The following is a 21,954-nucleotide window of genomic DNA, read 5'->3' on the forward strand; positions in this document are numbered from 1 at the left end:
TACTTTTAACTACATCATAAACGTAACTGTCGTATAACGTATTGGACAGTTAATTGTATAAAGATCAGTGAAGAAGCATACGGTGCAGAAGAGAATGAATAGTTATCAAAAAATATACAACGATTTCATTTTAAATTTGCATTTGTGCAATTTGTATTATAAAAGATAGAAGATTATTTCTTTAGATTATTTTTATCAGCGAACAATCTTTCAGAATAATAAAATGTCATCCAGAATCCGATTCCAGACGTTCCGAGTTCCGATTGTCAACAGAAGTGGAGAAGTCAACTGTCAAAGTAAGTCAAATCACAAATGTCATAATTATTTAGGGACACCACAAGGGACACCCTGTGGGGACACTGCAAAAACATCTTTCTTTCAAAAATATTATCTTTGTTATGAATATGAACTATGAAGGTGATATGAAGATACTCTATTTAGTCTCTGCACATGTAAAGTACAAAATATACTATGTATATACAGTAACAATCCATTTATAGCCTGGGGTAGAAGCCTTTGAAAATAATGAAAAGATAAAAAAAATCGCAGTCGGATGAAACCCATTAGAAAAGGAGGGGAATATGATAAAAATGTAAGGAAAAATAAATTACGGTCAATCCGAGTTCGGGAAGCGGGAGGGGGGAGCTTTTAAGAGAAAAAAATGGTTTCTCTCGATTTCCGACAAAACTACAAGTCCTATAGAAAAAAGTTCAATGGCAAAGTTGTAGGTAATTAAAAGTTCTACAACTTTAGTATTCACAATTTTTTCACATAACCTAAAAATTTAGGTGAAAAATTCAAAAAACCAAGTTTTTGGTCTTTTATTTCTATCTACTTCAAAATTTATTTTTTTTCTACGAAATTTGGTGGAAACTTACTTTATTATGTCCCAAATACACTGTAATTTATTTGATTGAAAATATTTATTTTTTCGCCTTATTTTGAATTAATACCAAAAAAACAACCTAATTTTCAATCGAAAAGTCACCCGTCAAAATATCAGCTTTTTTCAAAAACTTGGGGTGCCTTTTATTCATTGAAATCTCTACTTTCATATGGTGTAAAAAAAATAAACACCACCATAGTAAATGTTCTCAGGAAATGCATACAAACAGTCTGAAAATTAGCTTTTACTAAATCAGGCACACTTCTTGAACTCTATATCTTCTCTTGTATCGGCTTTTCGGTAATATTTCAAAAGAATAATAATTATCTGTTCTAAGTTTAATATTTTACAGCATATTCAAAAGCAAAATGATGTCGATATAAACATTTCAGGTAGTTCGAGAAGTGTGCCTGATTTAGTAAAAGCTAATTTTCAGACTGTTTGTATGCATTTCCTGAGAACATTTACTATGGTGGTGTTTATTTTTTTTACACCATATGAAAGTAGAGATTTCAATGAATAAAAGGCACCCCAAGTTTTTGAAAAAAGCTGATATTTTGACGGGTGACTTTTCGATTGAAAATTAGGTTGTTTTTTTGGTATTAATTCAAAATAAGGCGAAAAAATAAATATTTTCAATCAAATAAATTACAGTGTATTTGGGACATAATAAAGTAAGTTTCCACCAAATTTCGTAGAAAAAAAATAAATTTTGAAGTAGATAGAAATAAAAGACCAAAAACTTGGTTTTTTGAATTTTTCACCTAAATTTTTAGGTTATGTGAAAAAATTGTGAATACAAAAGTTGTAGAACTTTTAATTACCTATAACTTTGCCATTGAACTTTTTTCTATAGGACTTGTAGTTTTGTTGGAAATCGAGAGAAACCATTTTTTTCTCTTAAAAGCTGCCCCCTCCCGCTTCCCGAACTCGGATTGACCGTAATTTATTTTTCCTTACATTTTTATCATATTCCCCTCCTTTTCTAATGGGTTTCATCCGACTGCGATTTTTTTTTGTTTCAAAAATTATCTACTCTAGTCTATTAGTAATAAATTACTTTATCTACGCATATGACGTACAAATTACAATATGTAAATATTTATTTATTTTTAAAAAAATATTATAAACAGTTCTGGTTAAAAAGAAATACCGACCTTTCTGGGGTAACTTGCATTTATGTATTTAGTAAATTGTATCAGTGATCAATCAGGGTAAGCCTTTTATATTCTGCCTGATCCTGCCAACGCTAGACATTTTTTTTTGTCCACTTTAAAGGTCTTTATACCAAGGATGCGGTCATAGTTCATTGTACATAATTTAAAAAAAAATGGTATAATGGAATATAAAATAATGGAATAATTTTATATTTATTTCCTTTTATTTCACTATTCCCTAAAATGACATTGGATTATTCAATCGTAAATTGGGATATTAATTTGTTAAAATAAATACCTTATACGTATACTGTTCAAGGTAGGTGGTAAAAGAAAGTAATTAGGTACGTACCTTTTTAATTTTCACCCCGCAAAAATTTATCTATATTAATTATTAAATACATTGTATTACTATAATATTAAAAAAAATGAGAAAGTATCTACAGCAAAGACAATATCATATTATGTACTACTTACTAGACTGTGCACCAAACATATTTGTTTTGATAAAAATATATGATCTATAACTATGTACTTAAGGTTGCTTTTTCCTTATAAGCGGAAGTGAACCAAAAACGGTCCGAGCGAGAGGTCTCCCAAAAGGAAACGATCCCTGTCTAACGTTTTCACAACTTATTACTCAACCAATCATTAATGTTTATTTAGAAATGGTAGTTAGGGTGACCATGAATTTTGTTTGACTTTGCACCATCTCACACACTCTTTTACGGAACAATATAGTATATATATACGTACACAATATTTTAGTTTATTTTCTAATACATTAAATTAGGTAGTGTACCATCAATATAATATGTACTCGCTCGCTATTCAAGAAATTTGTCCCTTATTTTGTTAAGCCGTGGTCACCTATTTAGAAAGAGACAAGTTGGAAAGAAAAACGCTCTCATTCGGACCGGTTTGTGCGCCATGGTGGCGCGGCGGCGGTGCACAGTCTCGTGCTAGTGAGTAGTTTATTGTCTTTGATCTACAGTTTGTTTTCTAAACAAAAAACAGCTTTTTTCTAAATTCAAAAATATTAATTTTATACATGGTAACATAAATAATTTATCATAATATTGTCTGTGGACTGTGATATTGTAGGTACTTGGTAGGTACCTGTGGTAGGTACTCACTAGGTACTGTTTGTAATTTTACGCATATTACTTGCTCTGTGTTTTACGCATTAACATAGATTACTTGCTCTGTGGCACTAACTTGTTTTAATTTTATTAACGATGTGAAGCCGTTAAAATTTAAATTGTGAAATGAACATTCGATGCTTTAATAGGTACCTACTTGCTGTGTGATTCGATGGTAACACGCACCCCGCATGAAGGACTTTGGGCTAGGCGCTAAGCGCGTTGATTGCAAGCAATTTATGGATTACAATTTTTCGACATTTTGCCAAGTCGAGACAAAGAACAATGAAGAAAGGTAGGTCGGAAAAAAAACACAAGTTCATTATATTAAGTATATATAATTTCTTTTGTAAGTCTTAGTCCATATTTTTATAATACTTAAATATTCTTAAAGATATATTTTCAGTATTGTACCGCTATAAATATTTTCTTATTCTAGAGGAATTGATTACCAAAATATCCTCATGCCCATCATTAAACACCTAATATTCTATTCTTTGTTAAGGCTATTCTCTTTTGTGTCCTAAAATTAATTGAGCTTAAAAACATTTCATATAATTATTTAAATTTATACATTCTTAGTACCTACCTAATTCATGCATTCTCAATGCGGTTGAATCCCTGTATACGGTATACACATAAAATTTATTTCATTTTGATATAAAATTTTCAACTATAAAACGTAAGTGTACCTAGACATAAATTAAAATGCACATTAATTATAAAGAGTATTTAGCCACAAAGGTCACAAATACGTGTATAATACAAAGTTTATCTAAATACACGGTAAAGGCACCACATTGCATTCATTAAATAAATTAATAATCACAGTCTTATTTGTCCGGACATAATTTTTTCGTATTCCTCGGGTCCTAGGCTAACATATTTATTTAACTTTGGATCTAAATAGTAAAGCTTGTCTTTTATTACTGATGGATTGTATCCCTCCTTTTGTAGGTCTACTTTCCGTATTTTAAATGTCGCTGAAAACGAAAGTAATGGTTATTTATTAAACTACACAAGAGAAACTCGAATAAGCGTGCGTATTTTGAACGGGATGTAACATTTCAATAAGTATATTTCAATGCAGAAATGCGAATTCAAAACTTTTTATTAAAAATGTATATTCAACATACCAGTCATATCCATGATCTTCATTGTCCTGAGGATTATTGGTCTAGCATACTTCGGCAAGTCCTTTGACATGTCTTTTAACAGTTTATCCAAATCTAAACTTCCATCAGTATCCACGATTCCACACATTCCCGCTCGCCCCTCATTGTTGGGAATCTATAAAATATTTTGAGCGTAAAAACATCCAAAAAGGTTAAGGACCTTTAATATAAATTTGAGTTCAAACACATTCAATTGAAAACATAATAATTATGTATATTCTTAAGTTCTCACGGCTATACTGATGTATTTATTTTTCTATCAACAGATGGACGGACTATAAGACTTAAAAAATTAAATTAGGTATGAATATTAATAGAGACATACTGAATCACCGAATAAATAACGAAATATAATAATATTATGCTGTACGGTTTCGGAGCATAACTTTTTATGAGACCAACAAAAGTTTATGAAATGTCTCTTGTGTGCTAGATATGGTCCTTGTATAATAATATTTTAATCATAGGTATTTATCGTCGAAAATTTAATTTGAAATAATGATTTTTGAAGTGAAAACTTCTTTAGCGGCGTTGGGTATAAAATCTTAAACTCGCGTCAGGACACGTGACCTGATCGAAAAAGCGTAAGACGGATGTTTTTTTTTTTGCCCTTATATTCCATGCGTAAGACGGATACCATTCCAAAATATTAAACATGCTGAACGTTAATAATCAAGTTTTCACTTCTGCCGGCACTCCCGGAGTGCAACCTTTTTTTTATTATTTACTGCATAGATTTAATTAATTAACACATTTTATCCGTTAGAAAATTCGTTATCATCTTTTTTCTCATTACATTAAAAAAATGTCATACCAGACTTATTTAACGACTTACCTCAACACCAAACACAACAGCGTCTCGCTGATCAGCCACCCTGGATATAGCAGCTTCCACCTCCGTAGTGCTCACGTTTTCGCCCCTCCATCGGAACGTGTCTCCGGTACGATCCTTGAAGTAGAGGTAACCGAACTCGTCGGATATTAGGATATCACCTGGAACAAAGAAACATGTTATGTTCACGAGATAAAGATATGTTACATTCACTAGTGACAAGATAATGATAAATTATCAGATCGTTTGCGACATAACAAAAGAAAATGTTATGTTTACGAAACAAACAAAAAAAATTCTCAATTGTGAAATAATTATAATGTAAATAGTTAGTTATGTACTTATGCATAAATTAAGTTAACCCATGAAATGATGTGTCTCTCAATTTGTGTTGAAATAATTACGTTTTCTTAATTAAACATTATAAAATAATTTGATGAACAATGAAACAATGAATTAATTGCTCTGGCTTACCAGATATAAATGCTGAATCGCCATGGCTGAGTACGTCTCTAACAATCTTCTTTTCTGAAGCTTCTTTGTCGACGTAACCCAAAAACGCTCTTGAAGGATTGTTCGGTTTTATTTTCCCAATGAATACTCCTGGTTCGTTTGGTTTTGCCAACTGAAATAAAAAAAAACAGTTGACAACTGATTTAACCCATTGAGCCCCGAACGGCCCGATCGGTCCACGACACAATAGATTTTCTTTTGTGTCTGTGATTCCGGTGCCTGAGTTATTACGACGTCACTGTACCCTCCCAGGCTTTTATCAGGTGATAAAGAACACTGTATTTAATGTTTTGCCCTTACCTGACATAAGCCTTTGGAATCCCTGATAGGTTCCCCAGTTTCTTCATCTACTTTTATGATGGCTATGGGATATACTGCGGGGATGATTCGCGAAATGAAACCAATGGCGCCTGGCTTGTTGTCAATATTAACTGCATTCAAAGAAACATAGTTAGAGCAAATTTTTAACAATAATATGTACTTATATATTTTAATTAATTAATATTGTTCTTTACCTATGTTTGCGTTTCCTTCAGTAGCGCCGTAAAATTCGACAACCTTCTTTATTCCAAACCGTTCAACAAAATCATTCCACACCTGTAATGAAAAGAATACCGTGGACATTATTTACATAATACAACTTTACATTGAGTTAAACAAAGATATTCTTATATGTATATAAGTTTTTAAGATAAATTAATTCTTGTTTATAAGATAACTAGCGGTCCGCCCCAGCTTCGCCCGTGGTACATATTTCGCAATAATAGGTAGCTTAGTGTTCTTTCTCAGGGTCTAAAGATTATCTGTGCCAAATTTAATCAAAATCGGTCCAGTAGTTTATGCGTGAAAACCATACATACATACATAATTACAAACCTTTCCTCTTTATAATATTAGTATAGATTAAGCCTTAAGGGTCATTAACAGCTAACCATAAAACGTGTCATAATAAAATGTTAATAAAGTGAGTTGTAGAACATTATTTTAATTATTCTTTGGAATTATATTCCCACCAATCTTGTGATAAAATTGGAGGTGTGTTCATTAAAAATAAGTAATAAATTTTTACGATTGCTTCCGTGAAATACGTATACAGATATCATGTTTTTAGCACATTATAGGTTTCATTATTTATTATTAAATACTTAAGAATATACTATATATGCGACGTTGTTGTTTGAATACTTAGGGTGCACTCACACACATCAGTCACCGTCAAGTCACCGATGACTGATCGGTGACGGTTTGTGTACGTATCCACAAACACCAGTCACCGTCATGTTGTCCGTCAGTCACGTCGCCGGTTTGACTGAATCATTGAACACATACATCAGGTTAGTGAGTGATTAGACGTGTGTCACGCTAGAGAACATGTAGCAATTGACGGTAGCACGACGCTGACTGAACTGAGACGTGACGGCACCGGGTGAGTGGGGATAAAAGTATGATACATGTATGGAAAGATTATTTGACGTGCCTGACCGGGGACGTCACTGATTGATTTCGTGCCGGCGACTGTCGTGTGGGAACAGAGTCATACTAGAACTATTGATACATATTTTTTTTTAATCCTGTCCGGTGACGTGCCGTGACGGTGACTGATGTGTGTGAGTGCACCCTTAGGGTGCACTCACACACATCAGTCACCGTCACGGCACGTCACCGGACAGGATTAAAAAAAAATATGTATCAATAGTTCTAGTATGACTCTGTTCCCACACGACAGTCGCCGGCACGAAATCTATCAGTGACGTCCCCGGTCAGGCACGTCAAATAATCTTTCCATACATGTATCATACTTTTATCCCCACTCACCCGGTGCCGTCACGTCTCAGTTCAGTCAGCGTCGTGCTACCGTCAATTGCTACATGTTCTCTAGCGTGACACACGTCTAATCACTCACTAACCTGATGTATGTGTTCAATGATTCAGTCAAACCGGCGACGTGACTGACGGACAACATGACGGTGACTGGTGTTTGTGGATACGTACACAAACCGTCACCGATCAGTCATCGGTGACTTGACGGTGACTGATGTGTGTGAGTGCACCCTTAATAGGTATATTATATAAAATTACAAATGTAACAATTAAAAACTAAAAAGAAAACTATTAAAGAAAATAATTTACCGTTGGTCTCATCCCGTTTCCGTACACTGTGCGAACTGTATGTTGTCTATCTGTAGCCGCGGGAGGAGTAGCAAGGATGTAGCGGCACATTTCACCGATGTAGTGAGCAGCCTTAAAAAGAAAGAAACAATTTCGCTCAGGAATATAGGAAAATTACGATCAAAGTTTTGAATTGCTACCGTTGAAACTATTAGTTTCGACCATAGAAAAAAGGTTCTCTAATAATTTAATCTAAGTATGTATTTCTTTTTTAGTTTGTTATCTCACAACTTTCGACTGGGTAAACCAATTTTGATGAAAATTTTTTATTTGAAAGCTTGTACCTTTCATGTGACCTCATTTAAATTTGTTCAATTCTGACAATGTAAAGGCGTTTTAGCTTTTCGTTAAACTACAAATCACTCACTGTAGCTTTGAATTTTATACAATCAGGGAAGTACTGAGACGCTGAGAACTTTGTGCGTAGAGCAACAGTACAGCCGAAGATGAAGGCTTGGCCCATCGTGATCACGCCACCCGCAGAATGATACAAAGGCATTGGACAGTAAATAACATCGGTCTTTCTTAAGCTTCCCAAGTAGTGTACGCCTGACGCCATGAAGCACATTCTGAAAGAAAATTATTAAGTTATAGTGAAGACAATGATGATCCTGACTTTTTTAATTCACTGTTTCGACTCTAGGTTAGCAAAATATCACCTTTCGTTCTCCACCCAGTTTTCCAATCGATTATTTTTTAACATGGTTTAAATATTCCTTTAAACTGGTTTATGACCAAACAAAATACATATCGAAAATAATATTATGCAATATTATGATTTCTATATGAAACACTAAAGTTAATAAAGATAATTCAATATTTTCGTATTCGAACTTTCACGCGTAATTACACAATTACCTTGAAGGCGAAATGACGGCAGCTTTCGGCAGACCCGTCGTGCCAGATGTGTAAATGTAAAGCAGCCTGCCATTGAAGCCTTCACCTTCAGCAGGGCTCCAGGGAGCCGGTGCGGTTGTTTCGAGCAAATGCGTCAAGTCGCTCGCCGACTCAGCAACTTTCACATTGTCGTTCGATGTGTTCAACGGCCGACGAGTGAATTTGAAAAGACGTAATGATGGGTTCAGCTCTTTTCTTACTTCGTTGACGACTGTAAAAATGTTAATGTTAATTAGTATTTTGATTTTGGAAAGTTTCTGCTATTGCACATACGTATTTATAATTCGTATACAGTAGGTACGTAAAATTTATATCGTCATCGTCAGGGTTTTTCGCAAAGTCGCGAGTTATTATTTTTTGTCGATACCACATTATCGATATGTAAACTCACCGGTTTCAAATTCGCTGCCATAAATAAAAGCATCGCACTTTGCTATATTAATCGAATGAAGAAGTGTGTTTCCAGTTTGATTTGTATTAATAAGGGGAGCTATTCCCCCGATGCGGGTAATGCCGAGCCACATTGACGGCATTTCAGGATAATTACTGGCCATTACAGCCACTGTATCACCTTTTTTGATCCCTTGAGCCTTTAATGCTGCGGATACGCGAAGACTGAAATCTTCCACCTGAAATTTCGTAAAAGATCATATTAAAATTCACAATTATTAAGGCAAAAACTTCGACCGTTTGGAGTTCGACCCCAATAACAAAAAAGATTGTACGTAAACACAGCACAAAATTATTGTTATTATTAGTATACCTGCTGGAAGGTCCATGTTTCCTCTTCAAATAAGAAGCAAGCCTTATTTGGATGCTGTTTAACAACATCGTGGAAGATATCCGGCATAGACCAGTCAGTTTTCGTGAATTTATTCGCGAGTCGCAATATTTTTATGTAACAGTATAATGCCCTGTAAGGGAAATAATATTGAGTTGCGTAGTCATTACATAAAAATAATCTTATTTATATATATTTCTATCGTATCTAATATTATCAATACAAACAGAACAGAATTTGATTAGCTTTGTATTACCACATATTACCTAGGTTCTAGTAGTTACCTAGGTAGGTATATAATTAGTTATCACCATACTATAAATCTATTTATAATAGGTACTATTGTAATTGTTTAGGTGCAGAGTGCAGACTCTTGAAGTAACTACCTACTACCGTAATTAATACGAACAATACGTAGCTGACCGTCATATTATGACCGTCATGGAAAAAAAATTGGAAAATCCAACTAAACAAAAAATATTTATGAAAAATTTACATGAGCCAACTAAATATTTCATAAAAGGGGTTGTAGCGACGACAAGCCAATTTACGAGTTACCGAAATATTTCAAGTGTAGTACCTACTAAGAAAGTTCCCACCATAGGTTCACACGGTAACTCGTATATAAACAGTTCGTGCGCTATGCATGGACAGTTACGGGCTTGTCGGGACGCGGGTGGGACGCATAGGTCGAATATTAATTACATACCGAATAAATATATGTAGTTAACGAAATATAACCTTTGCGTAGTTATCCATCTTTTATTACACCCGCACATAACAAGCCCCCACATTGGTGACTCCCGACGAAAAGTGAACATTATTATAGTGAATTGCATAGACATCGTTTGTTAACAATTAAAAATGAATCCGGCAGTTCCAGTTACAGCAGTTTCGTCGGTACAGTTAAACCTTCTCGAGCAGTTAGCACAATTAAAGCAGTGGGTAAACCAGCTGGAATGTGCAGGCTCGAGAGGCAAATCGTTTAGCGGTCGAAGATATGGAAATAGCACGCATCGTTCCGCATCTCAAAATCACGATCGTGCAGAAGGTCAAGACAGAGAAGACCAAATTGGTTATGTTTTTTCAATTACCGCTATAAGTATATCGCCAGATTGTACTATCGTCAACCTTGTGCGTGGCAGAAGCAGCAGGAGAGCCAATTAAAAAACTAGATACGGTACAGACAGAGGCGGATGTTTGTACCACCGTAAATAAACGCCTGTGTATAAAAGACAGGAAGAGTAATATTAAGTTTTTAGTGGACACCGGCCCAATATTTTAATTTTACCAGTGTCGAAAAATAACCAATCCGCGAGTGAGTGTACTGTGTAGTGATTATAAAGTGTAGTTTAGTGTAATTAAGACATTTGGTACTAAGTTAATGACTTTAGATCTTAGTTTACGGCGACCGTATAAATGGTTATTTATTATCGCCAAGGTAACTCAACTTATGTTTTTGTTTATAAAGTGCAGATTTTTTTAGCACCCTAGGGCCGATGCATCGCTCGCACTTATGACGGACGCATCGGATACTCATGTAGGTTATTTTTCTAAGAATCTATCTAAGATTGAACGCAAGTATAGTACGTATATAGGGAGTTATTAGCAATTTACTTGGCTATTCGTCATTTTCGGAATATGGTCGAAGGACGACAGTTAGCGGTGTATACGGATCACAAACCGTTAATTTATGCATTTTCTAAAGTAAATAGCGAGAAAGAGTTACCCAGACGTACACGACACTTGATATTCATTAGTGAGTTCACAACGGATTTGAGGCACGTAAGTGGGAAAGATAATGTCATTGCGGATTCGTTATCACGAGTCGCAACAATAAGTTGTCCCACTGTAATAGATTACGCGGAACTTGCTAAGGATCAACAACAGGATTCTTTTATGTTAAAATTATCTAATTCGAAAGACGCTAATAATAGGTCAAAGAAAAAAAATGTTACCTGAAAGCGGTACATTTATTTATTGTAATTTAGATAATGATAAAATTAGACCCTACTTGACTGATAAATTTCGACGTATTGCTTTTGATAGTGTACATAATTTATGTCATCCCGGAATAAGGACTACACGCAAATTGATTGAAAATCGTTTTTATTGGCCAAATATGAATCGTCACGTTGGCCAATTTTCAAGTTAATCGACATACAGTGTCAGGTTTAGGATCGTTTCTGCAGTGCGATAGGTTTGAACATATTCATGTTGATTTAATTGGACCTTTACCCACTTCACCCGAAGGTTTTAGGACGTATTGCCTAACCATAGTGATAGGGGGACGCGATGGCCAGAATGTTTGCCTACGAGAGATATAACTGCTGAAACGATTTCGCGTGTAATATATGAAGGATGGATCTCTCGTTTCGGTTGTCCGAAAAAGCTAACAAGCGATCAAGGACGCCAATTCGAAAGTCAATTATTTGCTACACTAATGAAGTTATTAGGTATTAATAAATTACGTACGGAACAACTTTACAATTACCAAGTGATTATTACGATAAAAAGTCGAGTTTAGAAATAGATAGCAGTCTTGAGTATTTAAGTAAATTACGAGACTCTATTAGGAAATATCAGTCAGTAGCTATTAGGCAGAATGAAAAGCGGAACATATTTATTCACCCCGATTTAGAAAAGTGCGATTATGTTTTTGTAAGAAACGACGCAGTACGTAAGCCTTTATAACCAACATACGACGGTCCTTATCGTGTGTTGAGTCGAAAGGAAAAGGTATTTTATATTCAAATGACTGGCAGGAAAGTTAGAATATCTGTAGACCGTCTAATACCTGCATATTATTTGAATGATGATAGTGATACGACATCTGGGGCAGATACTGAGGTTCCATTACAAATTCCAAGTAGCGAATTGCCTAATACACATACCACGCGTAGTGGAAGAGCTATACGATTACCAGTACGATTTAGGTAATATTATATAGTATTGTATTTGTAATTGTTTCAACTATTTTAAATTTATTAGAATTACGATGATTATAAGTATTCTTAAGTCTTCTTAGAAATGTATAATAAATACTTACTAATCAACACATCGTATTTAATAAATAATAGCACTTATGAAATTTGAAACGAGTTCATTGTTAATGGTTTAAAGTTTTAAGTATGGTATTTCAAATTTATGTTTGTGTTGAGTTTTTATTGTAATGTTTACTACTTAGAAATTTAAGTACTTTTGATTTATGGCTTTTGAGTGTATAGTGAATAGTAATAGCCTTTGTAATATTAAACGATACAAGTGTTAAGAACGTATTGAGATTTGAAATGTTGATGTTACTAAGTGTTAATTGACGTGTAAAAATTATCGCACGCCACTTAGAAGACCCAGCCGAGTTTTTGTAATAACATAAATAGTTTAACGAAATTAGGTGTTAACTGTTAACCACTTGTATACGATACGTATTGATTGATTTATATTGTGAACATTTTTTATACTTTATATTGTAAACATTTTGTAACCTTATATAGCGACACTTTATATATACCCCTTTGTTTATTGTTTAATTTTATTGTAAGATTTTTTACTTGTATACCCTTTTTATTTTAAGGGGGGAATGATGTAGCGACGACAAGCCAATTTACGAGTTACCGAAATATTTCAAGTGTAGTACCTACTAAGAAAGTTCCCACCATAGGTTCACACGGTAACTCGTATATAAACAGTTCGTGCGCTATGCATGGACAGTTACGGGCTTGTCGGGACGCGGGTTGGTCGCATTAGGTCGAATATTAATTACATACGAATAAATATATGTAGTTAACGAAATATAACCTTTGCGTAGTTATTCATCTTTCATTACACCCGCACATAACAAGCCCCTACAGGGTACTTCTAATTATATTTGTTTTATCTAATAGGGATCTGGAAAGTGCATGCTTATTAAAATTTAAGAGCATAACAAAACGCATAGCAAGCAAGCTTATAAATCCTACTCACGATAAATCCCTAGGTGCAGTTTTCACAACGACGTATAGGAATCTCCAGTAATAAATTAATAAATACACTGGAACCACAACAGCCAGTACAATAAGAGTTGTTTGCCATCCTTGAAGCACCCAAGCCACTGCGCACGCGGCGACTAGTACAGCTAACGCAAGCACCATTATGATGACGCTTTTCCACGGTATTTGAGCACCGCTTGCTTCACGACTTCCTTTTTCCACGTCCCTACTGGGATATGCAATCTAGAAAAAAACATTGAACCGTTTTAAATTCTATAAACACACTGTTTCATATCGGTACCAAACACACACTGAGAGATAAGTTTACCGATAACGTGTTACGTAATAGTGACTAATACAAACGCATCTTTTATTACCCAATCTCTAACAATCGGTTAAAGGGTGGAAAAATGCACACGATGAACGTATTTCAACGCATGCACCAATTGAACTTTCTACACGAACTGTTCACAAAACCAAAACTTTCATTTGCGTTCCACTTCGCGGGCCCCTCCAACTATGTATATGATTTTCATTTAAAATAAAACAATACCGGTTTTCCACGAGGACGGCTTCTGTAGTCAGATGTGTAGCTAAGACTATCTTATAAATTATTACACTGTTATTATTTTAAACCCAACCGGCAACTAAGCGAGTTGAATAACATTAGAGAATATCAATCATAAACAAGCGTAAAAATACACGATTTTTCCTTATGTGCAATTGTTTGTAATTTAAAGTATATTTTACTTCAAACATTTTGAGTAATCAGTTATTGTTTTACAATGTTGGAGATTATAATTTATATGCAATGTTGGAGGGTATATAATATATATATGCATTATACTTCATTATACATATGTTTGAGGTGTCCTATATGTTTACAATGCGTAAAGACTACAGTGTATACTTACGTCGAGCTTATTATTTTTAACATCAGTCTTATTCATGTTATTGTCGACGTTCACCTCGACATTTGACATCGTTAGGAGGTACAAACAGCAGTCTCAATAAAAATCATTAACAACTGGCGATGTCCCAACGTGACTTGTCATCAATGTCTTCTAATCATCATACATTTTGATCTTCATGCCTGCAACAAAAAATGTACGTACAGAATTTGAATTTGAATATAAATCTATAGGGCAAATGCACTGAAATCTAAATCTAGCTAGCTGTTGGAATGAAGAATCCGAATATGTCTAGAATATTGTGTATCCTGCCTACATGTTATGCAGAAAAGTTTGCAAAACTTATTAGCATTGATTAGATACTATCTAACTATTTATATAAATAAAAAATTGTAGATCCGCAACCCGTACCGCAACAACAATAATAATAATTAGGTACCATTTTATAGGGAGTAGCTAGTATGTTTTTAAGCTATAATATCTTCCTACGTCATTGGGTTAATGTCGAAATAATAGTGGAAACTTCTTTAAGCCATATTCACACCTATAATTATTTATCCCTTCATTGATTGTGAACATACATTGTTTGTGTACTACATGCTGCGCAACTCACGGCATATAATGAGCAAAGTCATAAATAGTACATAAAGAATTCAACATTGTTTGTGACAAAATGTTGTCACTTATCACCTGCAGGTTTTTGACCTCCAAAAAAGTGTCAATGAATTATGAACGTGTTTGCATATCTACATTATTAAGTAATGATGTTTGATTTTGTTCAAAAAATCCATTTAAAAATAATGTAATTTGTTTGTATTTTAAAGGTACCTACTGCTTGTATAATGAAGGATCTTCAATCAATTGAATGGCCCTAGTCCTAGCTTTGTTGGTACTTTTAGAAAGTTCCTGCAGTAAGACCATGTAGGTATGTGCTGTCGATGATATTGATGTTAAGTCTATAATATTCTAAGTGTAAAATCACAATGAATCTAACAAAAATGTCTCAGTTTTATTCGTCACAGAAGGTCACAGACGTAAAAGCGTGCTTAAGGTGATGAATTAATTTTTCTAACATTTACGGCCCTTTTCAAACCTTCGTAATTTTTATATTATTAAAGTTGTCGTGATGAAAATTCTTGACAAGAAAGTTCAATAGTAACACAATACGTCTACCGTTTTAGAAACATGATTCCATGATATTTTCTCGATAGAAAAAAAATACAAAGTTCTCATTGTTATTTTTTTTTAATCTCTGGCATCTTCAAAATAACAAACGTAAAGTTACGACTTTTTGGATATTAACTATAAAATATACAACCTATACGTCTACCGTGTTAGAATTTTGAAATATGCGATGGTTTTGAAATAAACAAGAAATACTTGAAATTAGCGCGCGACCAGCCAATATAGCGAGAGCCGCCCTGTACCTTCCTACCCCGATCGCTGCACGAGTCATTCCCGCTACGGCCGTCACACGGGGAACTTGTGTCGCTTGCGCAATCGTAAAAAAGGGTGACAACACGATAAGACAAAATGAGACAAATGGGGACAATAAAGAAAATAAGAAGAAGAAACATAAAGGTTGGAGGAAAAAGAATGCTTACAATTGGAACAAATTAATGAAGTAAGTTGGTTTTATTTTAAATTTGATGATAATTGTATTATAGACGATATTTGATATGTACCCCTGTTTTAAGTACATAACGAATGTGTAAGATTTTTTCATTTATAGCATAAATAATCTTTTCAGAAATCCGGAATCCAGAAGGAAAATAAACCCACTGATTGTTCACAATGTGAACCCACTCCTTCGTAAGTACCTTTATTCAGTCAAAAATGTATGTTATCAACGCTCTACTGGTTTTATCGCATGATTCCATTTTTAGCAAAAAGCAACAAAGTGCAAAGAAATAAAAAATCATGGTGAACTTAGTGGAAGTATGGTGGATGTAATATGGAACAGGAGCTCATTGGAGTAGTATTATATTTAAAAAAATACGAAAAAATTTCAAGAATTACATTTCTTAGTAGGTGGTAGATAAGTATGTTGTATAAAGAATTTGATGTTGATATTTATTTCATTTATACTTACTACACCTGTGCGGGAAATTGATAAGTACTAAAACAGGTTTATATTCATATTTACATAGTAATGTGAGTTTTCATTTCGAAAAATTTTGTGTAAGTATATTAAATTGAGTTCCTGGGTGATCTGGAAACACAATTGGGCCCGGAAGATGGCGCTGCAGTCACTCCTCCTAATCACATGAACCGATTTGGATGAATATTTGTGTGCACATTTCATTGTTGTGGGATGATTGGTTGATTCGTTTTCACATTAGCTAATATTATGTATTTTTGTTGTTAACTTAATTTAATGTTTATAATACATTATTTTTGGTATAAATAAGCCAGTGTTCGTCTCACATTGCCGTACCTGCCTACCTACCCTACCAGGGCCCAACTTTGTTCTGGCTATTTTATTTTGATTATTTGTAATGAATAATTACAATTATAATAGAGTGCAAAAAATAAATACATGCTTCAATATATTTTGACAATTTTGACTGAGAAGAATTAGGGTTTATAACTTCTTTCAGAAATAGTACCTTTCATTTCTGGGCATGATGTAATATCTACGTCAGCATCAAATTCTCTATCTAAATCAATTCAGTAGTCCGCGTTATTGAGTACCATTTCATTTTTTCAGAGTAACAATATTTTTTGTTATTTTAAAGATTATTTAATAGCTGTGTTTTACCTGAAAATAAAACACATATTAAATACTTACCTATATTTGAAGCTTACTTCATTGAGAAGGCACCTAGCTTTTTCCGCCTATTTTGCCCTCTCTTTCCGTTGTATATATGCTATCTCTCTCGCACACCTCTCCACCAGGTGGCGGGGTGCACGATAATGTGCGGGCGCTGGATGTTTTTTCATTGAGTCGAAATCCACAACAGGTGGACGTTAAGTGTAAGCTTCAAATATAGGTAAGTATTTAATATGTGTTTTATTTTCAGGTAAAACACAGCTATTAAACACTTGACCGTAATTTGAAGCTTACTTCATTGAGACCTGTTTGTTACCCACCTGGTGTACAATGTGACGCCAATGTGAATTTGAATACATAAGTAATTACTTATTTCTTTATTTGAAAGAGTAAGGTGTGCAGATAGTATACCTACTAATAAATCACACAAATTTTTATATTATATAATATATTAACAATCCCAGATGAAAAGTTAATCAAATAAGAACCAAAAAGTTAATCATAATGATTAAAAGTATTAGAACTTATGAGATTGGTTCAAGCGTACCTTAGTTAACCTTTTTGGGCTTGAAAAGTTAAAGTTACTACAATTTCCACTATCTTTAGCGTAAATCTGCGAAAGCGCCAGTAACGACTTTCAATTACGCATTTAGATGTTACTTACAAAATGAAGCAACAGCTGATCCCGACGAGGCAAAAATACCTCAAACTCAAACCTTTATTTATTCAATTAGAACTCTGCAGAAGCATCATTGAATCATCTTAACATAGAATTACCAAATGTCTCAACTCACACAGTTTTAACCCAACCTGCTACAAGCGGACAAGAAGAGACCTTGATCCTTACTTTTGGGGTCAGAAGTAAATTTAAAAGGTCACCCCTTGAATAAGGCAATAAAATAACAAAACAGGTAAATGGTTTAAATTATAATACAGATTTTTAACATCCAACTAAACCGTGCGGTATCTTTTAATGTTTAGAGCCAACGTCGCAATCATAATCTAAACATGGCTGGTACTTTCAGTACAATGCATGAATTATTTATTTAAAACTGATAGGTCATAAACTCTGTACTGGAAACAAATATACTGAACTCAAGAGACTAAAATGATAAAGAGCTTATCTGTGTCCCAAAACTGCAATTACTACAGCTAAGTACGTTACTTTTAATCAATTCAGTTTTAAGATATAATTATGATTTACATCAGAACTTATATACCGAAAGTCTCGGGACTACATAACGTGACTTATTTATAATAGTGTTTGTGCATAACACTAGGCAGTCAACAGCTATATGAACGTCAGATAGGAAAGGAGCCAAATTTATCCAGTCAGTAATAAAGGATTTTAACTATACTTATTATAATTCAACCAACTACTACTAGCTACTCCGTACGTCTTTTGGGTAGACGGAGGCAAATAGGATTTTTATTCCAACTATATCATTTGATATTTTGAAAATGTACTCCACATTTTCATACCGTCAGAGTCATTTTGCAGATTATAGTGGTGCAGCACTGAACACTGTCTATTAGGTGGCTGGTGCTGCTGACCGGGCCTTCAGTTCCGCTTTCCAGAATACCTTCACCCTTCTAGGTGCTACTACTACTGAAATAGCGGTACTCTATCGCGTCGTTCAGGTCTCTTACTGACAGGATTTCTCATATTATCGTAACAACCTCGCTCGTTCTAATGCTGGGGCCACACTAACGGGAGATGCCATTAATTAACGCGATAATGGACGTTAACTTTAGGTGTAGCCAGTATTATTTAACAACGGCATTAACATTGCCGTTTGGCGAGGCGATAGCTTTATCGCGAGAATTAACGCAATGAAGCGGTCACACTACGTCCATCTTGCTAGAATTTAAGTAAAATTAACGCCGTTTTTATCGCCAACAATCGGCATTCACGTTGACCGTTCAAGTGTAGCCACCCGCTTAACGCCTTAAAAATTATCGGAATAATTATCGCGATAAAGGGCATTAGACGTTAGACGTTAGTGTGGCCCCAGCATTACGAGAACAAATTATCGCCAAGGAATTCTGCTGCAGGATAATGGCAAGAGAGATTATAAGCTTAACTATGCATTATTATGCTCAGGAATATGGTGGATTTTGAATACTATCGTCGTCTGAAAGTATCTCCTTTCGATTAACTTCATTAAGGATGCAGATCTGATCCCATCTTTGTTCCGTAGGAATGCTACGACAGTCTAAACGTTACACTGGACAAAGAAAATTGCCCTAAATATAGTCGGTTGTTCCAACATCCGTAATATGGCTAGCCTACCTTGCTAGCCCTTGATTGTAACTGCTACCAATGCAGGCATTGCTCTCGTGTTGTCCACAGTTGTGCGAGTGCAAAAATGAAGAACAGAGCTCGTGGGGAGCTATGTCTAATGAATCTGTGTTAAGATTATGACAGTATAGGACAGTTAGCTGTGGATGCGAAGACAGGACATTACTTTATTCATCCGTAAACACGCGAGGCAGCCACGGACAGCGATATAGCAAGAACTAAACTAGCAAAGTTTAGTTCGCTTACCAGACTTATATTTTAAAAGCCGTATAGTCTGTACCTACTGCATTTCATTTATTGCCCCCCCCCCCCCCCTCAAAGCAAAGAAATGAACAGTCATTTGGCAGAGCTTTCTCGTTAGGGTAGGGGTTCCAAGTAATATCTAATAATAAGAGGCTTTTGTTTGGATAGATTGACTTTCCGTTATTTATCCTCTATCCTATGTAACTCAACAGTCAGTATTCTCAGTATTCGTTGAGTACTTAAACGTTTTACGTAAATAGTTGTATATAACTTTATTATACAATATAATAATCCTGGTGGGATGACAAGAAACTTGTCTAACAAACGATTATCCTAATCCCTCAGCGATTTATTGTTTGAGCCCTGAAGAAAAATCTCATGGGTGCAATAATGAGGTCAAATGGGTTGAAAAACGAGTCAAATAAATTGCCTACAAGACCGGGCAACTAAAATAGGCCTATGAGAGGTCAAATATACGTAATCAATCGTTTGAAATTTGATTTTGAATCAATCGTCATTTGTTACATTCAATCGCTTTGCGATTAAAAAATCTCTTCCGATGTTTTTATATGAAAATTGGTCGGCTAGTGCCATTGAATGACGATACCAAACATACCGTTGACACAAGGCTTGGTGACAATCCTCGAAACCACCGCCACAAATCATCTGCGAGATGATATTTGATCCGACTCGCCTTCCTTTGTTGTGAATAGGCTTTACATTGGTAAATACGATTTGTTCAATTCTAATTTCCATAATTGGTAAACCAATGGTGGTTTCCTGATTCCTGAAGCGTAAACTTTTAGGATACGAAGTATCAATTTCATGCGCCCATTATTTGACGTCTCTAACCTTTATTGTATTTATTAGGTCATGTTACTATACTGCCCACTGTGAAGAAGATTTCAAAACCTTTTTCTACCTACCTTAGAAGAGTGAAGATCCGATACGGTCATATCCAAAACTTCTTTCGTGGGTCCTCGTTGACGAAAGCAAATATCTATGATCATTTTAATGATCAATCCTTTGTATATTTGCACCAATCGCCATCAAAGCCCCGCGAGGGCTGATATATATTTGCACCATGTCTCCGTGAGGTACTGTTGTAGTCAAAGCCCCGCGAGGGCTGATATATATTTGCACCATTTCTCCGTGAGGGACGGTTGTAATCAAAGCCCCGCGAGGGCTGATATATATTTGCACCATCTTTTCCGTGAGGGACGGTTGTAATCAAAGCCCCGCGAGGGCCGATATATATTTGCACCATTTCCCTGCGAGCGACAGCTGCGCGAGGGATGTTTGAAACTAGAAATAAGTAGGGCCTGCCAAAAAATGCTTAAGAGACACCCTGCGAGGGTGGATTTGACCTGGCTAACCCCTGCGAGGAGTAGTGGCCACATTTATGTATTCTGCTTCGAGCAAGAATACACCTTAGTGCTAATATAAAATTAGCAGTAAATAATCATTTAAATAATATAGCAATTAACAAGGTCCTTTAACTTATTTTCCAATGTTAGCGACAACTGTCCAGGATGAATTAATAAGAATTGATTTGACAATGGTAATTAATTATTATGTTTATATAAAAAAGAACTAACTATTTAATAAATTCATAATTCAAATCAATTCACTAAATTTTAAAATGAACTTCGATTCATATTTATTTTTGTTCATGCAATCGATGTAACATTTAGTTGCTTTATATCCGTTTTAACATTCCTTACGAACGCAACCATACCATCGTAGGACGTTATATTTAATTGCACAAAATAATCTCCACTCACCCGCAATTTTTTACTTTTTGTCAAGGTGTACAAGTTTATAATATTATTCTAAAACGTTAGAAGTGAATTGTAAATCCTTTGAAATAAATGTATCTAAATCTAATTTATATTAAGGTATCTCGATAATTATTATACGATAACCCTTTCAGCACAAGTTCAGTAAACCAAAGAATTTAATTGTAAAATTTTGGTACTTACTCGTTTAAACAAAAAAGTTGCATCATTTGAAACATAGGAAACGTAATTTTCAATCAAATTAGCCGTGTGTAATATGTCTATTTTCACATAAAAACGGATCAGAATAATACTCATAAAAGGACACGTATAGACTACGGATAGTTTTGAATGTGTGGTACATTCATGGTACGTATCTACTATACATGAGCGAATTCCATCATTATTCAGTTGAGCGGTAACTCCC

At 34.7% G+C, this 21,954-nt stretch overlaps 1 protein-coding gene and 1 long non-coding RNA gene across 6 annotated transcripts in view; one reads left to right on the forward strand and one right to left on the reverse strand.

The window, feature by feature from the left end:
- Positions 1–3,539: 3,539 nt before the first annotated feature.
- LOC149490646 (long-chain fatty acid transport protein 4-like) overlaps positions 3,540–21,954 on the reverse strand; it is a 42,665-nt gene continuing 24,250 nt past the window's right edge. Inside the window, exons 2-14 of one of the 5 annotated variants that reach the window (XM_089706918.1) lie at positions 14,435–14,613; positions 13,516–13,763; positions 9,535–9,685; positions 9,163–9,400; positions 8,733–8,982; positions 8,242–8,443; positions 7,836–7,946; positions 6,221–6,302; positions 6,006–6,136; positions 5,667–5,817; positions 5,196–5,353; positions 4,322–4,475; positions 3,540–4,168 (exon numbers count right to left, since the gene is read on the reverse strand). In XM_089706918.1, coding sequence (XP_089563044.1) covers positions 4,011–4,168; positions 4,322–4,475; positions 5,196–5,353; positions 5,667–5,817; positions 6,006–6,136; positions 6,221–6,302; positions 7,836–7,946; positions 8,242–8,443; positions 8,733–8,982; positions 9,163–9,400; positions 9,535–9,685; positions 13,516–13,763; positions 14,435–14,503 — 2,103 coding nt within the window. In that variant the 5' untranslated portion in view covers positions 14,504–14,613 and the 3' untranslated portion in view covers positions 3,540–4,010. Of the gene's footprint in view, positions 4,169–4,321; positions 4,476–5,195; positions 5,354–5,666; positions 5,818–6,005; positions 6,137–6,220; positions 6,303–7,835; positions 7,947–8,241; positions 8,444–8,732; positions 8,983–9,162; positions 9,401–9,534; positions 9,686–13,515; positions 13,764–13,848; positions 14,048–14,073; positions 14,177–14,434; positions 14,614–21,954 lie in introns of those variants that run through there. The other 4 variants (XM_089706927.1, XM_089706946.1, XM_089706941.1 and 1 more) reach the window with 4 other exon arrangements.
- On the forward strand, positions 15,481–16,920 carry LOC149490647 (uncharacterized). The gene is made up of 3 exons (XR_016317694.1): positions 15,481–16,055; positions 16,182–16,243; positions 16,318–16,920. It is a non-coding gene; the product is annotated as an uncharacterized LOC149490647 (long non-coding RNA).

Source organism: Colias philodice, chromosome 2, assembly GCF_061535455.1.
Source record: "Colias philodice isolate Cphi_HAF_F1 chromosome 2, ilColPhil1 Martin Lab GWU primary, whole genome shotgun sequence".
In the NCBI taxonomy this organism is placed as follows: domain Eukaryota; kingdom Metazoa; phylum Arthropoda; class Insecta; order Lepidoptera; family Pieridae; genus Colias; species Colias philodice.